We start from the raw sequence: 18,883 nt of genomic DNA on the forward strand, positions 1-18,883 counted from the left end.
GCACCGTCCCATTCCTACATACCAGCAGTGCTCTCTAAAGGAAGGGAGCATCTACCACAGGAAAAGGAAAATTAGTTTTTAAGCTCATGCTGTCTATGGAAACTCATCAAAGAATATATGCCAGGGCCCTAGAGTTGGGAAGTCCCAAGACTACCAAGTTTCTCCTCCCCAAAAACCTGTATTCACCAGTCCATGCCCAAAGCTCTTGGTATTATCTCCCCCTCCCCCGCCATGGCTGTGTAGGTGACCTAACGAAACCTTTCTTTGCGCTGCCTGCCAGCTGACAACATGAGCTCTGGGGTAGAGCCAGGCTCAGGAAATGCCTTATGCGTGTCCTCCCTTGATTAGGAGGTCACAGACCTGGTAATTCTTGGTAACATCCTCCTGGCACTTGCAACGTGCAGAAGCAGACGTGGAAGAAAGCAGGATGAAAAAAGAGCCATAGCCTTTCACTCTCCCTGCTTTAAGATTTGCTGTGTCCCTGATGTTCACCTACTGCCCACCTGAGGAAAAACATAGCTCAGTAACACTGAATTCCCTTTCTCAACACCCATATTCCTGATCCTTATCAGCATGTCTTGCCTTACTTGCAAGAGTAGAGCTGTAACAAGGGAACAGTGGGGGAACTCCTGCTTTGCTGGCATCAGCAAAACAAGCTGCAGGCAGGATGGCCAGCAGCACTTGGAAAAAGCACAGGGAGAAGGGCAACTCAGTCATCAAGGTACCTCACAAGAGCTCTGCTCCAGGCCTCCCTTTAACAGAGGCCATACGAGTTAATAAGAGACCCAGTTGGGTTTGCTCTGAAGTCAACATGTGAAAGGGATCTGCTTCCTCAGTTTTCCCTGCCCTCTGTCTTAGAAATGTTCAAGACCCTCTTAACAGAATCTGCTGAACCATTTTGGGTACATTTGGTGTTGGCACACATACGCGCCGTCTCATCCACTTGCTCGCAAACCAGCAGCACCATGGCTGGGAAGATCCCAGTTAGAGTGCAGACAAAGAAAGGCACTTGCTAAAGGCACTTAAAAAAGCAGATGAAGCTGGGATGCAAAATGTTGCTTCCAACAGAAATCCAGTAACCTGCAGAAACTTAGCAATGTGCTTGATGAAACCAGAATTTTATCATGAACACTCCTCCAATATCTTTCCTTTTGGTGGAGGGAGGGGATCAAAAAGTTTCAGTTTGATTTCCTCTGACCAGTACCAAATCAATCACCCCATTACCTCAGTCCTGGGTGTCATTTGAGGTTACTCTGATTTGAGGTACTCTTCATGAAGACCTAAACCATGACACGAGGAGGACTGATCTCCTGAGCATCCCAGGTCCTCATGGGGAAGCCAGGCGGTCTTGGACAGGACACCGTCTGGTAGGCTGGCTTCTGCTGGAAACTTATTTGTGTTCTGGCAAGACTTTGTTGAAGTGCATGCATCTGAGTAATTTATTTTTTTTTTAGTTCAGATGAATCAGCAGATCCAAGTCCAAAAGCTCTGTAAGTTAAAAAAACTTCTGGCAATCTACAGACTAAATTTCCCGAATGTTTTAAATTGAGGTCTCATCTACACCAACCTCTAAAAAGATGCCCAGTGCTAAAGCGTAAAGCATGCTCTCATGGTTCTTTCTCTGTCTCAACACTCAAATGTACCCTCGTGATAGAACAAGTTTCCTTCTGATATTCTTCGGTGGAAGGTGATATAACCAACAGGTACTGGCATTTATAGTAACATCCGTGGCACCCACTGTGATGGGCAGTCTTTATTGCGCAGATGGGATTGAAGGCTGTCAGCAAACTCATGCATTTCAGTAGCGACTTACACTTACAACTATAACAGCTTGAACCTTTTTTTGCTTTTTAATGATAAATAGTCACTCTGGAGCACTATCAAGTCATCTAACTGGTATTATTTTTGGCCAGATATTTGTACGGCAGCAATGCCTCACTAGATACAATTTACAGGCTAAAACTCCAGCATACTGGGTGCTGCACAAACCTTGTAAACTCTCCTGTATCTTAGGAAATTCTGCTCTAGATCAATAGACAGAGACGCGCAGAAGAATGATGTAAGGGGGAAGCCGGTGGCGAGGAATGGATAGTACAGCAGAATACTGACAGGGCTATCATGGGAATAAAATGCAAAGATACTATTAATGTCACATCAAGGTTGCGCAATCAAAAGAAGAAAAATGCAAACATTAGGATTCCTACAGCAACTTCCCCAAAATGGCAATGCAGTCATCTCATTTACTGTAAGGTCTATAGCTGAGAATACATTTACAGGAGCATTTTAAACTAGGCGTTGAAAAATACCAAGGAATGAGAACACGATGCATGTACAGCAGGGCTGAATTACCACTGCTGCTGGATCTGTAGGTTTCTGGGTTTAATAATCATTCTCAGAATATCTGGGGGATTCTGGAGAAGAAGCAGGGAAAATGAAACATGGAGAGAAAAATGCAAAATCTTTGGCAAAAGATCAGGCTGCCCTAACTAATAATAACCTTCTGCTAGCAGCTGTTGTTATGGACTAAGAAGTGTTGCTTCCCAGTCCCCTTATGCTGTGGAAATGTGAATGCTCAGACACTGAAATTTCCCATGCTCCGTCTATGGAGATGAGCACTTCCGTTAACTTCCTGACACTTTCCCCCATCAAACTTATTCAGAAGCAAGAAAGTCAGTGAGGACCTTCCTGGTGACTGCCTTAGATTTTAGATCTGGGTTGAACATGCCGTGTTTCAGACTGGAAAACCAACACATGAGCAAAGTCAGGCAATTTTTAAAAACATTTTCCCATGTAACTCAAAGCAGCAAAGGATCTCCCCCATGAAACAACAGAAAATAAAACTCACCTTTCTCTAGAGAAGTAGAGACCTTGCAAGCCTGGGAAATTGTACCTTCAAGGGCAATGTGTCAGACTATTATGAATGAGAAAAACAAGGCTATAGTACCAGGGTTCACTACCAAGCTGGCTGGCCTAATAACGTGCAGGCCCTGGTTGCACGGTCGCTGCTTATTGCCAGTCATACCAAGGATGAGTATTAATGGCCAAATTCATTATAGTTACAGAATTAGGCAAGGGAGGGGAAGAAAGCAGCAGCAGGCAGTAAGAAGTCCTTTTTTTATATGAATAAAGTTTTATTGAATTTTAGACAATTAGAAAGAACAAAGAAAGAGGAGCAAACAGTCTCATGGAGGGTAGGAACCAGAAGAGCTTTCCCAGTAGAGGAGAGGGCCTGCTGAGGGCAGTGTTCCTGTAAATGTCACACAGGGGTTGTTACAAAAGCAGAGAAAACGTGTCCGGGCTTTTCTTTGATTGCTTTTTTCTTTTCCTTCCACATTAGGGTTTCTAAAGCCACTCTTCTTCCCCCTGTCAATCCTACCACCCAGTAGCAAAGTGAGCAGACAGGCAGGAAAGAGGACTGCTCCGGTGAAACGTGTGTGCACAGACTCACAGAGCAGCCACCTGCCTGCACCACCATGGGGCTTTGCACCCATTCTGGATGGAGTTGTGTAGGAGGGGGAAAGAAAGGACGGTTGGATTTGTTTTTCTCCTTTGTTTTTTCTTCTTTTTTTTCAATTTAAGCAAAGAAGGCACAAAATCTCAGCCAAGCTTCAAACCTAGTGCTGCCTGGGAGCCCCCAACCTCCCAAAAAGCCAGTGTGTCCACGTGGGAACCCAGCCCTCACCTCTCCTCCCTCTTCCTCAGAGTATGTGCTTGCATTTGAAAGGTACCGCTCAGGCAGAAGGCCCTGCCCAAGACTTGCGCACCGCTAGAGAAAGTAAAGCCGTGCCGGAACAAGGAAAGTGGGGATGAGGAAGAGTCTGTTGGTTTAAACAGACCCTTTTACCAAAGTGAAAGCTACGGAAAGTCACCTGTGACTCCCTACATTGTTTTTCCAAAAGCGGACCTGGGAGGGCTCTGGTGCTTTTGGAGGTGACCACTGCCTTTACATGTGCAAGGGTTGTTTTTATGCAGGAGGGCTGAGATACCCATCCAGGCATGGCCCCTTCGAGCCAGTGCTCTCTAGAAGGGTGAGTACCAGCCCTCAGTCCAGCCCTCCAAATGGCACCAGGTTCCTTGAGCAGTTTCAACTCTTGGCTTTGATTAAGGCTATTTAGTTGCTATAGAAAAAGGATAGGTGCCAGGCACAACCACCTCCCTGGCTGCGAGGAGATGGCAGAGCCACTGGCAGATGCCACCAGTACCCAGCCCCAGGACATTGTGGGAAGTAGAGGAGGCAGAGAGATAGCATATGGGCTTCCACAGGGTTACCCCCTCCATTAAGCCCCTGCTTTCACTCTTTCTAAGGAAAGGGATTTGGAAATGAATCCTGCCAGCCTCAGCGTTTGGAAAGTCTCTGTGCGTGGGAGAGCAGGAATGAAAACTGCGATGCCTCCCTGTGAGGGACCCAAGCACAACATGTGCCCTGACATGCCGGCCAGACATGGACAGCCCCATGAGGAAAACCCACCATGCAAACACCAAAGCTGTGGGGTTTGAAGCCGCTTGCCCCAAACCAGAGCAGCCCATGGGCAGCAGACGCCTCTGGACCTGCCTGCTTCTCTGCCATGCCACACTGCTCCTCTCTGCCTCCTGAATAAACCCGGCAACGCCTGAAGTAAAAAAAAGCCATGAGCCCTACAGCAGCAGCAGCGACAGCAGTGACGCACCCTCGTCCTCCATGGAGTGTCTGAGGAAAAGATGCTCAGACGGCTGCGCCCTCCACAGCCACGAGCAGGCAGCGTACTGAGCTAGTGCAGGAAAAAACCCCAGTCTGAGGAGAACCTGTGTGTGTCTGTGTGTTTGTGTGCGTGTTGGGATGGGGGAAGAACAGCAAAAACCAAAGACAAACGCTCCCCAGTCCGCGCCCTTGCCCAGCCGCCCCCTTGGCCGGGCTGGTGGCTGTGCCTCCATCTCTCCCCTCCAGCCTGGCCCGTGCCTCCTCACACCCACACGCCCTCCCTTGTCCGGCAGCGGGGCCAGGGCTGTGGGGAGGGGGCCGGGGCCGCCACGCTGAGGCACACCCTGCCTCAGCACTCCTCCCTGCTTAGCCCTCCCTGCCCCAACGCAGGCTGTCGTCCTCTTGGAAATAAAACAGCAACAACAACAGAAAAAAAATTAATATATATATATCTCCCCAAACCTCCCTGAAAGACCCAAATGGATGGAATCAATCCCAAACAAAACCAACGGGAAACAAAAGCAAAAGTCCCCCCGAGGTCAGGGCTGGGTGCACGTCCCGTCCAGGGCTCAGCAGCCGGGGAGCATGTCCCCACCTCCCTGCTCCTCCGGCCTTGGCACATCTGCGGCGTCCACCGGCACAAGGAGCCCCAACAGCCAGGGGTATGCGGCATGGCCAGGGCTGTTCCCCTGTCTGGCAGCAGCCTTGGGAGGGCAGGGCAGGGGGGAGAGGTGAGTGTGTGTCCCCCCGCCGCCTCGCCACCTTTCAGGAAGGAGTAGGGTCTCTTCGCCCCAAGGGGTACAAGAGGCCCTTTGCTCGGCTCTTGGCTGCCAGCACGGCCCTACACAAGGGAGCCAGCCCGGCTCTGGGCAGGCACCATGACAGGGACAGCCCCGATCCGCTCCAGCGTGGCCTGGCTGACGGCATAGGAGCGGGTGTGCGGCGGCCGTGGTTTCCTGCTGACCGAGCCGTTGCTCCGGATCACCTCCTGAGGGGACGGCGCTGTGCTGGCCGTCACCACCAGCGTCTTAGGGGGAGCCGGGGATGGGTGGCCACCATTGGCATAGACAGGGCGGGTGCTTGTGCTCCCTGAACGGGAGAAGGGGGGCTGGTGGGCATCGTTGCTGTTGCTGAAGCGGGTGAAGGAGTCTGTGGCATGGTTGGCTTTGGGGTCATTCCAGTAGCGGCTGTTGTAGGTGTTGGAGGAGGTGAGGGTGTCGTTCTCTGACGAGGACGCGTCGGCATGGAATGTCTTTGCAGCGGAGGAGCATTTGGGCGGCAGGTCATCCTCCCTGGGAAGGAGAGTGTGTGAGGGCACATGGAGGATGCTGTCCCACTTGCCCAACACCACCATTCCCCCCTGCCACACCCTGCTGGGGTCAACGCCATCGATTCAAGGTGAAGGACAGCACCAATGTGAACCAGCATTGCTGCTTGGCTCTTTGCTCCTCTCTCTTTGCAGGACCCACCTCTGTGCACATTATTTGCTCCGTGTGCCTACGACTGAGGCAAACGACCCACTCTCATTGTCTAGGGGGGCAAAACCAGTGGTTGTCACAGCCACTGGTACTTTGCAGGCAGTCAGTATGACTGTACAACCAACAAAGCTGATCCTCAGGGCACGTGCAGGAAGCTACCAGAGGGAAATACTGTGGCTGTAACAGCAGAGAAGATCACAGTTGTATTTCTAGAGCTTTTCAGCCGTCACTGTCTGGTATCATGGGTCAGGGTCCCCATCATGCCACTCTTCTACAGAGCTAACAACACCAAGTCAAAGCTCTCAATAAAGGCAATACTGAAAACAAAATCTGTCGTTACCGTTCTTCATTTGCTCCCTCCATTTTTTGGACATATGTGGACATCTTCCCCTGGCCCAGGGGAACACAACCAGAATTAGCAAGAGTGAGATTTCTGATTGCCTTCCTGCCAGCCACTGCTTTTGCTGGGCAATCAGAGGTCCCCTGCCACCAGCTTTCCCCTACACTTACCTTATCTCATTGGGAATCTCCTCCTCTTCTTCTTCTTTGTGTTTATTTTTCCAGTAAAACAGTGCCACAGCCACCAACACAATGCAAACAACAAGCACAACGGCACCTGTGGCCACTGCTCCTGCAATCAGGCCGATACTCCGGGGGTGGGCTGTGGGGACAATTGAACAGAGAATGGAGAAGAAATCAGGGCTGAGCTGTGGCTGTCCATAAGCATTTGAAGCTACCATGGCTTAGGAGGGGGAAAGACAACATCCCCATTCCAGGGCACAACGATCTTCTGATAGAGAGGCACATGTGGCTCACAGCAAACATGGTTACACACTTAACTGTCACAAGACAGAAGCAGGTGGCCAAGCCTCTCTTGGCAAAATACTTACGCGCAATGACTTGCAGGTCCAGAAGGCAAGTGCTGGTTCCAATGGCATTTGAAGCCACACATTGGTAAAGACCTGAGGACACAGTGCTGATATTTCGGAGAGTGACAGTGCCCTGGACTTGGTCTAGTCAGAGAGAAAAGAAGGATTTAAATCCCTCCCCCCTCTTGAGGAAAACCATGAAAAGGCAAAGCCAACAAATAGAGAATTTTGGTGAGACTCTCTTAAGAGAGAAATAAATTAGGAAATAACCTTGAGAGGGAAGCATTTTGTACGCACACACACCTACAAGATTAGGTCTTAAGGAGATTACACTATATGTTTCTTTTTCTTCTTATAGATTAATTTCTGCAAATGAAAGCTTGGGAATCTCAGCATTGTGTGAGAAAAGGGAGGAAAGAAGAGAGGTGTTATAGCCAGATCTACCCGCTAAATTCAATCCTGACCTGCAGAACCCCTGCTCTCCCATCCCTGGGCTCTCCACCCCCTGCTCTGACAATTTTCCTCATTTCCGAATTATGTAAAACTAAAATGCAGCAAGATAAAGGGAAAAAGTACAGTTATCACTACTTGGTCAGGACACCTAGGCTAAGAAATCTTATGGCTGGAACTCAGGGTTGGGCATACCCAGTCTGATCAGAGCCTTGCTTTTACACACATCTAAAAGGCAGCTCTGGCAGTAACTTATTGGAGAACAGTGACCTCAGTTTGAGAACCTTGCAGTATTTTCCTGGGGTGATTCTACCTCCCTTCTCCCAGTTTCCAATCTATGAGCCTTTCATTTGGTTTAAAACCCAGGTGAGTTGGCAGCTGAAATCTCCAGCCATGTGCCAACATCTGACAAATATGTTCTCCCTCTTCCATTCAAACAGACCCGTGTTCTTCAACGGGCAACATGTTTCTGTACCAAAAAAACCATGAAAATTTAGGTGGCCACTGGAGGGTACCTAGTACACCATGGGCTCTAGGAATCTTCGTTCCAATAAAGTGACCATGCAAGTGGTGGCAGACACTCAGCAAGACATGCCACCTCTGGTGGCTCAGACAAAGGAAAGCCCAGGCTGTTACCTGGGAAGTAAGAGGATAATCAACAGAACGAGCACCTTGTGTGGCAGTTGGGGGCAACTTGGGAACATTGTCCAGTTTCTCCCAGAGGTATGTTGGCCGGGGGATGCCTTCTTCCGAGCTGCAGGTCAGTGTGATATCGCTGCCCACGTCCAGGGACCCCTGGATTCTGCAAAGCGGGGCAGAAGGAGGAACTGCGAGAGAAGAGGGGAACGTGACAGCAGATCAGGAAATATGACCAAACAGTGGAGTGCAAGCTCTTTCTGGACATGTGCTGTTGGGGAAAGCAAGGACACTGGCATGAGCTGACAAGGGGACAAAAGGGAGGAAGCAGACAAGAACCCATTAAGGTTTGGGGGGTGACAATTCACAAAGATTCCTGACCCACCAGCCCATCAAGGTTACAGACTACTGCTGACTTTCACAGTACCCAGATCCCTTAGATCCCTCCCTAGAGAAAAAGAAAGTGAACATTTCTGTCTTTGAGACAGCAAAGGTGGTGAAAGCCAATAGACCTGCAGACAGAATTTGCTGTGTTTGGGTTTTTTTTTTTCCGTATCCCTATAATGTTACACACTCTGGAGTACTTAAAATCCTAGGGAGCACCCAGTACTAATTGATTTCATGAAAAGGAAGCAAAGATCTAAAGTCATTCTTCTCTCTTGTTGCTATGCACAAAACTCTTATGGTCCCTTCAGCTCTCTGGGATGCCCTTGTACTTTATTCATGCTTCTTTGCATGCACATCACAATGCTGCCACAAAAGCTTTCTCTCCACCATATTTTAAAACTCCATTATATGCTACCTGCATATGAGGCTATGTGCCTACAAACTCCCACAATACCCACGGGGCAGCCCATCCCTCATCAGAGGATGTCCATAGGATCCAATACACTACCATACACTACCGTATTGCTCTGCCATGATGCACTATCATGCAAAAGATCCCCATGTCCCTGTTCCTCCCCTCTCCCCCATAATCCCAATATACACACCCAGGACAGTAAGTCCAATGACTCCAATATTCCTGACACCTCTGTCAGGAAGATTGTTGACCAAACACTGGTATGTGCCAGTATCCGATAGCTGAGTGTTGTTGATGAAGATGGAGGCACTGGTGGTTGGCATTGTCACAGCAAACCCCACTCGCCCATAGAACTGAGGTGCACCACCAAAGATCTGACCCCCTTGGTAGAGGATAACCTGGAAAAGAAAGGAAGGCTCAAATAACACTCTGCAGGAGCTGAGCAAGGAGGAAGAACAGCAAGCAAAACATGGGCTTCCAAAGATGAAAGGACCAGTTCCTAAAGCATCTCTAAATAACTGAACCTCAATATACAGCTGTCCCAGGCAGACCCATCCTAGCAGAGGTGTTTTCTCTAAAACAGGAACACGGTCTACAGCCTGACTTATGTCAATAAAGATGTTCACAGAGTTAACAGACTTGATAGATACCCAAGTCTTCTGGCATAGCTGAATTGGCAATACCAGCCTGCTTCATATAATAGCCACTGCCCATCTAAAAAAGCAGAAACTGTGTGCAGGTCAGTGAGTACTTTACTGGAGAGCATCCTCCGAGTGGGCAGTATCACTTTGAGTCTCATCCAGTAAGATCCTGCCATGATTTGACACTGCTTACTGAAGACCATTGGGATGAACTGAATGACAGGCAATGCAACTCTTGAACCTGCACAGCCTCCACCAATCAGATGGCTTATATAGCACTTTGTACTCAGACCAAGTCCCTGAGGAACAAGTACTCTTCAGTGCAGGTTCTCACAACTGAATACCAAATGTGATGGGGGCAGTGTGACCCAAGACAGATGCACTTTGGAGCAATGGCATTATTCTGCTGTCAGAATACGTGGGTAAAAACCAGGCCAGCAGATCTCAGGTTAAGATTCTTGTGCCCACCACAATAGACTCTCACTTGCTAGCGTTCATAAGAACAGACTTGCATAAGCAACAGACAGTGGAAAAGTAAGAGGGGAAGTAAAAGGCGAGATGAGCCTATGAGAAGCCATGTGTTCTGGGCACATTTTATAGAGATTTCACAGGTTTAAGCCTGCAGCTGCTCTCAGATCCTCCAAATCCCATATCCAGAGCGCCAAAAACTGGATTACACCTCCTGTGCTCTTTTGAACACACAAAACACTAGAGATCCAGGGCAGCCATACAGTATCATGTACACCTGCCCCAATTGCACATCCAGCCATGGACACAATTCTCATCAGTTAACAAAGCATTGAAGAAATCAGATTCATGTAAGATCCAGAGGGCATGTTCAACAATGAAGGGAATGTTCTGGGACAACAGGAGACTCATCATTGCAAAGGGACTACATCCAGATCAATGTGAAAAGGGTAAGGAAAAGGAAATCCCCAAAGAAATGCATGCTCCGGTGAAAAAGGACCTACCTGTTGAGGCTGGTTGGCGTTAGAAAGAGGAATGACCATCCAGATGACATTAAGGTTAGTGAGAGCAGCGTTAGTGGTGAAGGTGCAGGGCAATACTGCTGTCTGGCCTCGGGCAACCTGGATACTCCCTGAACTGACTGACACCTCCAGAGGATGCACCAGACCTGGAATGAGAAGTACACCCAGTTCAAGCATTTCAAGAGAAGGACACCTAGTTCAAGCATTCCATGTGGTCCCATACACGTGCAGGTCATGACAGCAGCATCCTGTTGGTACAAAACTGTCCCTTACCAATTACTTCAAGCTAAAAATAATTATATTCCTGCCTCAACAGATCATGTCACTCTCTTGCAGACCTTTTTCACAGGCAAATGCAGATAGGCAGCCCTTTTAAGTGAGAGCACTCTAGTTTCAGAGCCTCTGAAAACAACAGGTTTTGTTTTGGCGATGGGGAAGGAGCCGTAAAAGCAGCTAAGCTGTGCCTAAGAGATAATGAAGTATGTTTTCAAACCCATCAACCTTAATGATACCCAACATTACTGAAACAGAAATGGAAACTGCATTCTAGAAGTCTTCACCAAGGGTTAAGAAGAGAGAACCTGTATCACTAAAGAAGAAACACAGTTCTCTGCCCACTTCTACCCTTCGTAAAGTCCAGTACGAGCAGAAACGTTTTAGTGCTAATTTTAATTAATCTTTCCAGTCCAAGTATTTCTATCTAGCTGGTGAAAAAAGACTACTGATAATGGAGGATCTCATCAAAGCTCATTTGTTTTGCAGCATTTCCACCATCTCTTCTTTGCATTCCACACAGGCTGGACAGGGCTGAAAGCCTGATAAGCCCCAGCTTCCCAGTGCAGCAGCTCAAGGCCGCAGTTTTTAAACTGCAAGTCACACAGGGAAATATCTCCATTCCTACTGCCAACATCTTGTCAAATGAAACTAACCAAGGAGTCACCTCCACTGTTTTGAGTAGCACTAAAATTCTTTAAATAATTTTTCCCTACAAAATAAAAATATTGTCTACCAAAAACATCTCTCTATATGACAGCTCACTATCTTCTTGTTCAGTGCATGTGGGAGGTTGCTGGAAGAGAAGGCAAGGAGTTTTCAATCTCCAAGGCAGTATCAGAATATTGCTAGCACCCAGGTGTAGTCTGGGGACTGTCCAGTGCTCTTGCGACTCCAGGAAGGGCTGCCAGCAAACTTTCTATTTTCTGCCAAGAGACAATAGTTTGCTGAAGGTGAAATGCTCCATGAGAATAGGTTTCTATCTGAACTACAAAGAAATAGAACGGGCTAATTTCCGAGAAAAAGGTAGAGTGGTCTTTTGCACACTTGTCTGCTGGGATCCTTCCCAGCCTACCTAATGGAGAGATGAGGCGTTCAGAGCCTGGAAGCACTGAGCTTCAGATGCTACAGATCCGAAGTTTCTAGCACCTGAACAGCCTGGGTTTGGACTGACTGCTCTGGAGATGCAATATCCCAGGACCCTGCAAATCCTCAGCAACCTCCTCTGGACTTCTGTTCCCTCCTCAATATCTCCCACCTCCAAAGCCCCAGGTAGTTCAGGGAGGCTGAGAAGTACTTCAGAACAGAGCCAGACAAAATGCCATTTTAATCTCTCCAGGTGAAATTCATGAGTTTCTTACTTTGCAGAAAAAAACCCCAAGTCTGACATTCCTCACAGGTTGGAACATATTTAAAAATATGGAGCATTTTGGAAATTCCTAGGGAAAAAGAGTTCATCTTGGTGCTAACATCTCAGACAATTAGGTGCCTGCATGAGGAACAGCTGGTGAAAGTTTAATCCATCAATCTCCTATGCAGGGCAGTTAGCAGCAAGTGGAAGTAAATAATTTGAAGAGCCAGTAATAAGCATCACCTTTATTTCAAGGAATCTGCCTTCCAGTTGTGTCTGTGGTTGACAGACTGGGAATGGTTTAGGACTCCTCATTTGCTTATGGCTGACCAGGCAGTGGCAGTAGCCCAAAAACCAGAAGTGATCCATGTCAACTTCGGAGATGTTTCTTACTGAATATGACCCTGACAAGGGATCGTCTTTTCTGCAGGCCTAAATTTGAAGGCTACCTTGCCATGACTGCTTAGCCAGTCTAGCATCATCCATGTGCTAAACAGAGTGCAGGGAGTCAGAGTAATTTGGACATTTACTGGATTAACCTCTTTCTCCAACATGGTGCAGAAAGCTCTTCTGCCATGTTCAGCATAGATTTAATGAGATGCACTCCAGGAGAAGAAAGCCAACTACTCATGTGATTTGGAATACCAACATGTGTTCTCCAGCTCCATCCCTTATCCCCTCCATGAACCACCCCCACTCCCCCTTCAAATTCTTGTCATTCGCTTACCTGTGGGTATTCACTAATACACTAATAACAAATTTACTGGAAAAGTTAGAGTTTACGGTTTGCATTGCAGGGTTAGTTACATCAATCACTCAGTCATCAAGATGATGTGATTTTGATACCTAACCACCCTCTTGCTCCTCCTAATATTTACTATTAGTTGATTGCAAACATCCTGCAGAATAACAAAAACACTAAAATAGAACATGCATAATTTCCTTACTGTAAAAATAATTTTGAATACATTTGAGAATTTCCCAATCCACTTATGAACAATTTAAAAAAGGAAAGAAAACACATAATATTCCCTTTGCTCTGCCTGTGCCCCAGTCTCTCCTTGCAGCACCCCACAGGCCTCATAATCTCCTCCCCCTTTCAAGGCACCATAGCATCCCGTTTAATTTTAATGCCATGGAGTGGTTTCTGATTGCGGGGCCGGGGTGGGGTTGGGGTGAGGGTAAGCACTAAGGAAGAGCTGAGGTCCCCATCCATTTCTCTTGCCAAGGGGAGGTGCTTTGATCCCAGGTATGCCGGATGAGCACACCACCACCACGATGCTGTCCTTTCTCTGTCTTTTTAAACCACTGGGGTTTGCCTCATGCATCCCAGGGCCTGTCAGCTGCTCTTTGGCCCAGGATCCATACAAGGCAGGTGGCTTTTAAAGACGAGGACTCATTTTGTTAAGCAAAGAGGCACCTGCAGGGCTACAGCTGGGGAAAACATACGCAACCACTTCTGACAAGTAGGCTTAAACAAAGCGACAGGGGAGACAGGAGAGCAAATGTAGGCGGCAAAGTCCTTTTCCAACAACATAAACAGGGAGGTAGGCTGGTGTGTTAACAGAACACCAGGGGGGCATTACTACAACGTGACTCCTCTCCCAGGGAGACAGCTGAAAGAGCAAAGATCAAATCCTTTTCCGAAACTACAGCGTTTTTATTTCTCAGACTACTAGAAAATGTAACACGCTTACACATGCACTTGCCCATCTATGCAAGTATCTACATCACTGCATCCTTCCACGCCAGTACTCATGGCCCAAAACACAGGTGGATGCACATAAAAACACATACACTTCTAAAACTGTATGCCAAGGAAGAAATCTAGTAGGAAAACTCAACCAAACGATACATGTTTAAACATTTCAAAATTAGGACTTGCAAAAATGTGGCTTTGCATTAATGCAAAAGAAGGGAGGCAGGGGAAAGAGGGAGGAAGAGATTTCAAATTTAGCATATCTATTGGGATAAGGATTTTTCAATGCAGCCTAAGGAATGAAGACTTGAATTCCCTTGGGTAGATATAAATGCAAATATAGATATATGCACACACATACAGACCAGTCTACTAAGTCAAATTACACAGAAAAAAAATCAAGGAAGGGATGTTGTAAAGGGTCTCCTTTTGCAAAGGTACACAATCCAGACCTTTTCTAAGCATTCAGAGAAGCTTAATGACTTGTGAGAGACAACAAGAATCGATCACCACCAAATCATCTCTTAGAATTGGATTACAATGGCCATTACACCCTCTCTTGTATGTGCAGTCTTCTCCTTACTTAGTAATTAAGCATCCCTGTAAGCAGCAGCCTGGAGGAAGAGCAGGGTACACCACTGTCAGCAGAAAGAGGAATGGGCCCTTCCTGTACATAGGACACTTTGATCTTAGCTTGATTCTGCAAACAGCTTTCTCCTTTGATCCTGATGCAGCAAGCTCCCATCACTAATTAGAACAGAGGCTCCATTTTTTTTTTTGTCCCCTATCAGGAAACCAGCCAGCAGAACGATGTTTTGGCTACAGAGGCTCTTTAAGAGTTTCTTCATATTTCCAGGACCAAGTAATTATTCTGGCAACAGATCACTCTGATTTCATTTTTGATAGGTCACTACTGCTTTTTCGAGTAGCACATTAAGCTCCCTCTCCTGCATCCATGAAGGAGTCCATGTAGACAGCCCATACAGCATGACACAAGCACGTAGGCCCCAGTCCCGCAACCAGCATTTGACTCCCTGCTGGATGTGAGGAAGAGGAACATGCTGCAACAGGTTTGCTAGCTGCCCTACAAGGGCTGCAAGCCTGAGAGGCTTCAAAATATACCAGATGCAATAAAGCTGAAAGACGTGAGCACGTCTTAGCACTTTGACTCACATTGAGTTGAGCGAAAATGTTCCCAGCTCCCGCTCACTGCCACACCGCTCAGCCAGAGATCACCATCAAGACCATCAAATCACCTCAGCTGATAACCCCGTGAGTGAAAAGAGGACTTCCACCACCGTCACTTCACATCAATAGGAGTAGGACAGATTATAACACAAACAGCTGATGCACAAATTGCTAGTCCATATGACCATGATGACAGATGGTCACAGACCACGAGGGCCTCAGAGGCTGTGCCTTCAGGAAGCACTGAGGTCACGCCATTGAAGTTGTGCTAAGGGTACATCCTCCTCTACTGCTGCATCATCCCCAATCCCCAAGTTTTTCAGAGGCAGCCATGCTCAGCACAATATCTGGGTATTACTGTCTGGGTTGCAGCACAGTGCACAGAGAGGGTCTTTCCCCACTGTATTTAGCTTAGGAGTTTTGATCTCCCAGGACCACAGAAAAATATAAGTTTATTTGGAGGGTCATTCATACCATGGAAGTCAAGCACCTGCCTTGCCTCACCTTCCGGAGGACAAACTCCGCTTTGCAAGTACCCCCAAGAACTCTTGGCAAGTCAGCAGCACTTGGCACCTGCTAGCAGCAATCTCTTGATGCTCAATGGCACGGGAGGCTGGGCTAGCATGACTTTGCATACGCAGAGGCCAGGGTACAGGTTCACTCTGCAGTGCTGGCAAGCCAGAGAAGTAAATGGCCATGGGAGAAAGAAGGGAGGGAGGTGTGGAAAGGATAAAAAAATACCCACAGCTGCGTGCATTCTGCGCCTCCAGACCTCCAGGGAAAACGTGCAGAAATGTGCGTGTCTGGGGGGGAAATGAGAATAAAGCGTCAAGCTGTATCAGCTTGCATCCAAAACCCAGGGAATGGCTCCCCACAACCCAGTGCAATTAGCAATCCTGTTGCCATGTGCTGGGGAAGATGCTTTTGGCAGTATGACATTTTGGGTCCCTTGTTAGAGAGGCAAAGATGAGGTCACTCAAAAGTTTCAAGAACAGAGTAGGAACAGGATGTTCAATCTGGCGACTGCAGGCAACGAAGGGAGAAACTGCAGAGCAGTCTTTTTCCTGAGATGAAAGGAAAACACAAGTTGCTGTGCTGTTGGCTTGTCTCACATGTCTGAGTCTGGGACAGACCTGCCTTCTGTGCTAAAGAAGAGAAATGTCTCCCACCCCAAATGATAAGAATTACATTGCCCACTCATCACACTGAGCAGCAGCAAAACCCGCAGCCCAGGAAGGAGTGACTCACAGCTGGAGAAGACAGTAACAAGATGCAGGGAATACTTCTGCCACAGGACCTGCTAGTGCAGCAATCGTTCAAAAGCCCCTGAAGGAGCCTGACTTGCAGTTGTAAGCAGTGATAACACCAAAGTTATCCAGCATGATATGGCAGCACCCAAAACAGGCTGCTCAACAAGCTGTCTGAATACTGGTCTTGCCCATTCTCACCAGGGGCTAGTATCTTTCTGTCATTGTAGGTGTGCCACACTTTCTAGTTCAGAAGCCATCAAACCAAAAGCAGTATTTACCCAGCCTAGTGTCTGGAGACAGCATGCAGTAGACTCCATCCTGCTTGTGGAACCAGCATCACCAAGCACTCCAAAGTAGCACAAGTCTGAGTTAATTCCCACTGTCATTGTAAAGACCTCCTTGGAACAATTATATTGGGAGCTGGGAGCACTGGTGAGAAGAAGGGAGGGCTCCACCATACGATAGCCCTTCTGCCAGCTCATAGCAAGGAGAAGGCAAACTTTGGTCCAGAAACCAAAGTGATTGCCTCCATGCCCCAGCTTGTGGGTCCATGGGTGCTACAGATGCTACAGGGAGCCTTCTCAGACAGCCTGTGGGGCATACTGAGGACACTCAAGAAAATGTCATTCTTCTGTGAGAAAAGAGGGACAGAGATTTTCTAGCATAGCTCCTCCTCAAGACACAATCAACACTGCCTAAGCCAATTCCAACGGAAGTTTGCCTAATTTAGTCTTTAAAGCCCCAGACAATGTCTCCACTGTGCAACACAGCTTAGCAGTCGGGTCCAGTAGTGAGCAGCCCCTGCTTTCTTGTAACGCACAGAGCTGTCACCAGTGATGCCTTTGAGCCCCTGCCTTTTCCTCTCTGCAACCCACCCACGCAAATCACATTTGCCAACCTAGTCTCTTCTCCTCGCCCTGTCCAGTTCTTTCTGCATATCCTTCACTATTTCCATCACAATGATGGGCAGATGTATAGCTCAGAGCTAAAAAGAGAAGTTGCAATTGAACAGAGTTCGGCCATTTTGTTCCGTGAAACAGCTGCATCAAACTCAGATACCAGAACTTATTGGGAGTAAGCCCATTCCCTTTATTTGGATAGGCTCAATATTCCAAAACAAGGCTCATGCTGGTTCTTTCTGGCTCACAGGTCTAGCAATTTGACAGTAACCCGACAGCGTATAAGGCAAAATAATTTCTAACTCTTTCCTTCCTATCTTTGCTGGCTCTGCAGGACAGACTGGAGCAAACAGCAGGTAAACTATCACATCTAGCTTGGTTTTAGAGAAAGATCTCTGTAACACAGGTGTTAAACCTACAGTGACGTTAACTTTTCCTCTCAGGCTACTCTCAGTGTTTTCCTCAGTGTTACTCTCTCTGTTAAATGCAGGTCAAAAGCCAAGCTAACCTCTAAGCACCTTTATCCCTGGAGAAATCATTCAGACACAATTGGTGGTATCTAGTCATCCCTCCAGCATGGAGCCTCCCAAGTAAATAGATATATTTTACCAAAGTAAGAGCAATCTCAGGATTGCTGCCCACCCTGTAGGATATGCGGGCTAGCAGACACTAATCCAGAGGGAAAAGACAATGTCAGGGTCTTGAACTTGAGTCTTGCTGCATTTCTTGACAATAACTCCATCAGCTGAGCAGGGACATTGGCTACCTGTAAATCTGTGCTGATCACACCAAGCCTTCCCCCCTTATCATTTATAACCTCATCTGAACTAGACAGAAAGATAACAGTGAAACTTCCTGCTGACCCACTCTGCTCCGGCCTCAGCTGTTGGCCTGGTGAATAACAGTCACTACCACCCCTGCCATCCTCCCTTTTAGAAATAGGTCTTTCTCTGCAGGCCAGCTGGAAGGAGGATTTCAAACAACTGTCTGACTGAGATGACACGGAGCACATCTCCCTGCCCCTGACCTCCTCAACCTGCAGCCGTAGGGGGGATGAAAACTGGACTTTAAGACCAAAAAAAGGCAAGAAAGCTTTCAGCTATACATACTTCAAGAATCGTGTCAGTTCCCTCCCATGTCCTTGTCAGAGGAGCTGGGCTAGCTCTTGCAGAGGTAGAAAAGGGCTCTCGTAACACGTGGGACAGCTGAACAGCTGAGGAAGGAATTTGATTCCATCCTCATTTCTGCCGCAGACTCCCTGGGTCCTGCTGAGCAAGTCAGTCAGCTCCAGGTATCCTCAGAGGGTCCCTATTAGTGTGAGATCCTCATTTGCTCAGGTTTAGACCTCAAGGGTTTGATTTTCTGAACTGCTGAGCTTTCAAACCTGCTAGGGAAATCAAGAGGGGCTGTGCTTTCCATGTAGCCGGGATCACATTATGTTAAGCTCTCTGTGTAACGTGAACAGTGCTCTTCCAACAGATCTTAATGCTTGTGTTTAATTAGTCACAGTCTTGAAATGCAAAAGAGGTTTTTGAATTGTGAGAATAACACGGTGCTAGAGCAGCTTGTTAACATGTACAAATTTGCAACAAGAACCCAAATTGGGTTTACAGATGCCCTGGTGATAGCAGGGTCAGGGGCCCAATGACCCAAATGGTCCTTTCCAATTCTGGACTCCTG

The 18,883-nt window shown here is 47.5% G+C and overlaps 1 protein-coding gene across 1 annotated transcript in view; it reads right to left on the reverse strand.

Annotated features, from left to right (window-relative positions):
* Positions 1-4,411: 4,411 nt before the first annotated feature.
* IGSF11 (immunoglobulin superfamily member 11) overlaps positions 4,412-18,883 on the reverse strand; it is a 108,670-nt gene continuing 94,198 nt past the window's right edge. Inside the window, exons 2-7 of the mRNA XM_054220840.1 lie at positions 10,526-10,689; positions 9,104-9,311; positions 8,147-8,302; positions 7,047-7,169; positions 6,667-6,817; positions 4,412-5,970 (exon numbers count right to left, since the gene is read on the reverse strand). Coding sequence (XP_054076815.1) covers positions 5,520-5,970; positions 6,667-6,817; positions 7,047-7,169; positions 8,147-8,302; positions 9,104-9,311; positions 10,526-10,564 — 1,128 coding nt within the window. The 5' untranslated portion in view covers positions 10,565-10,689 and the 3' untranslated portion in view covers positions 4,412-5,519. The remainder of the gene's footprint in view (positions 5,971-6,666; positions 6,818-7,046; positions 7,170-8,146; positions 8,303-9,103; positions 9,312-10,525; positions 10,690-18,883) is intronic.

This window comes from Rissa tridactyla, chromosome 1 (genome assembly GCF_028500815.1).
Source record: "Rissa tridactyla isolate bRisTri1 chromosome 1, bRisTri1.patW.cur.20221130, whole genome shotgun sequence".
NCBI classification, from domain to species: Eukaryota; Metazoa; Chordata; class Aves; order Charadriiformes; family Laridae; genus Rissa; species Rissa tridactyla.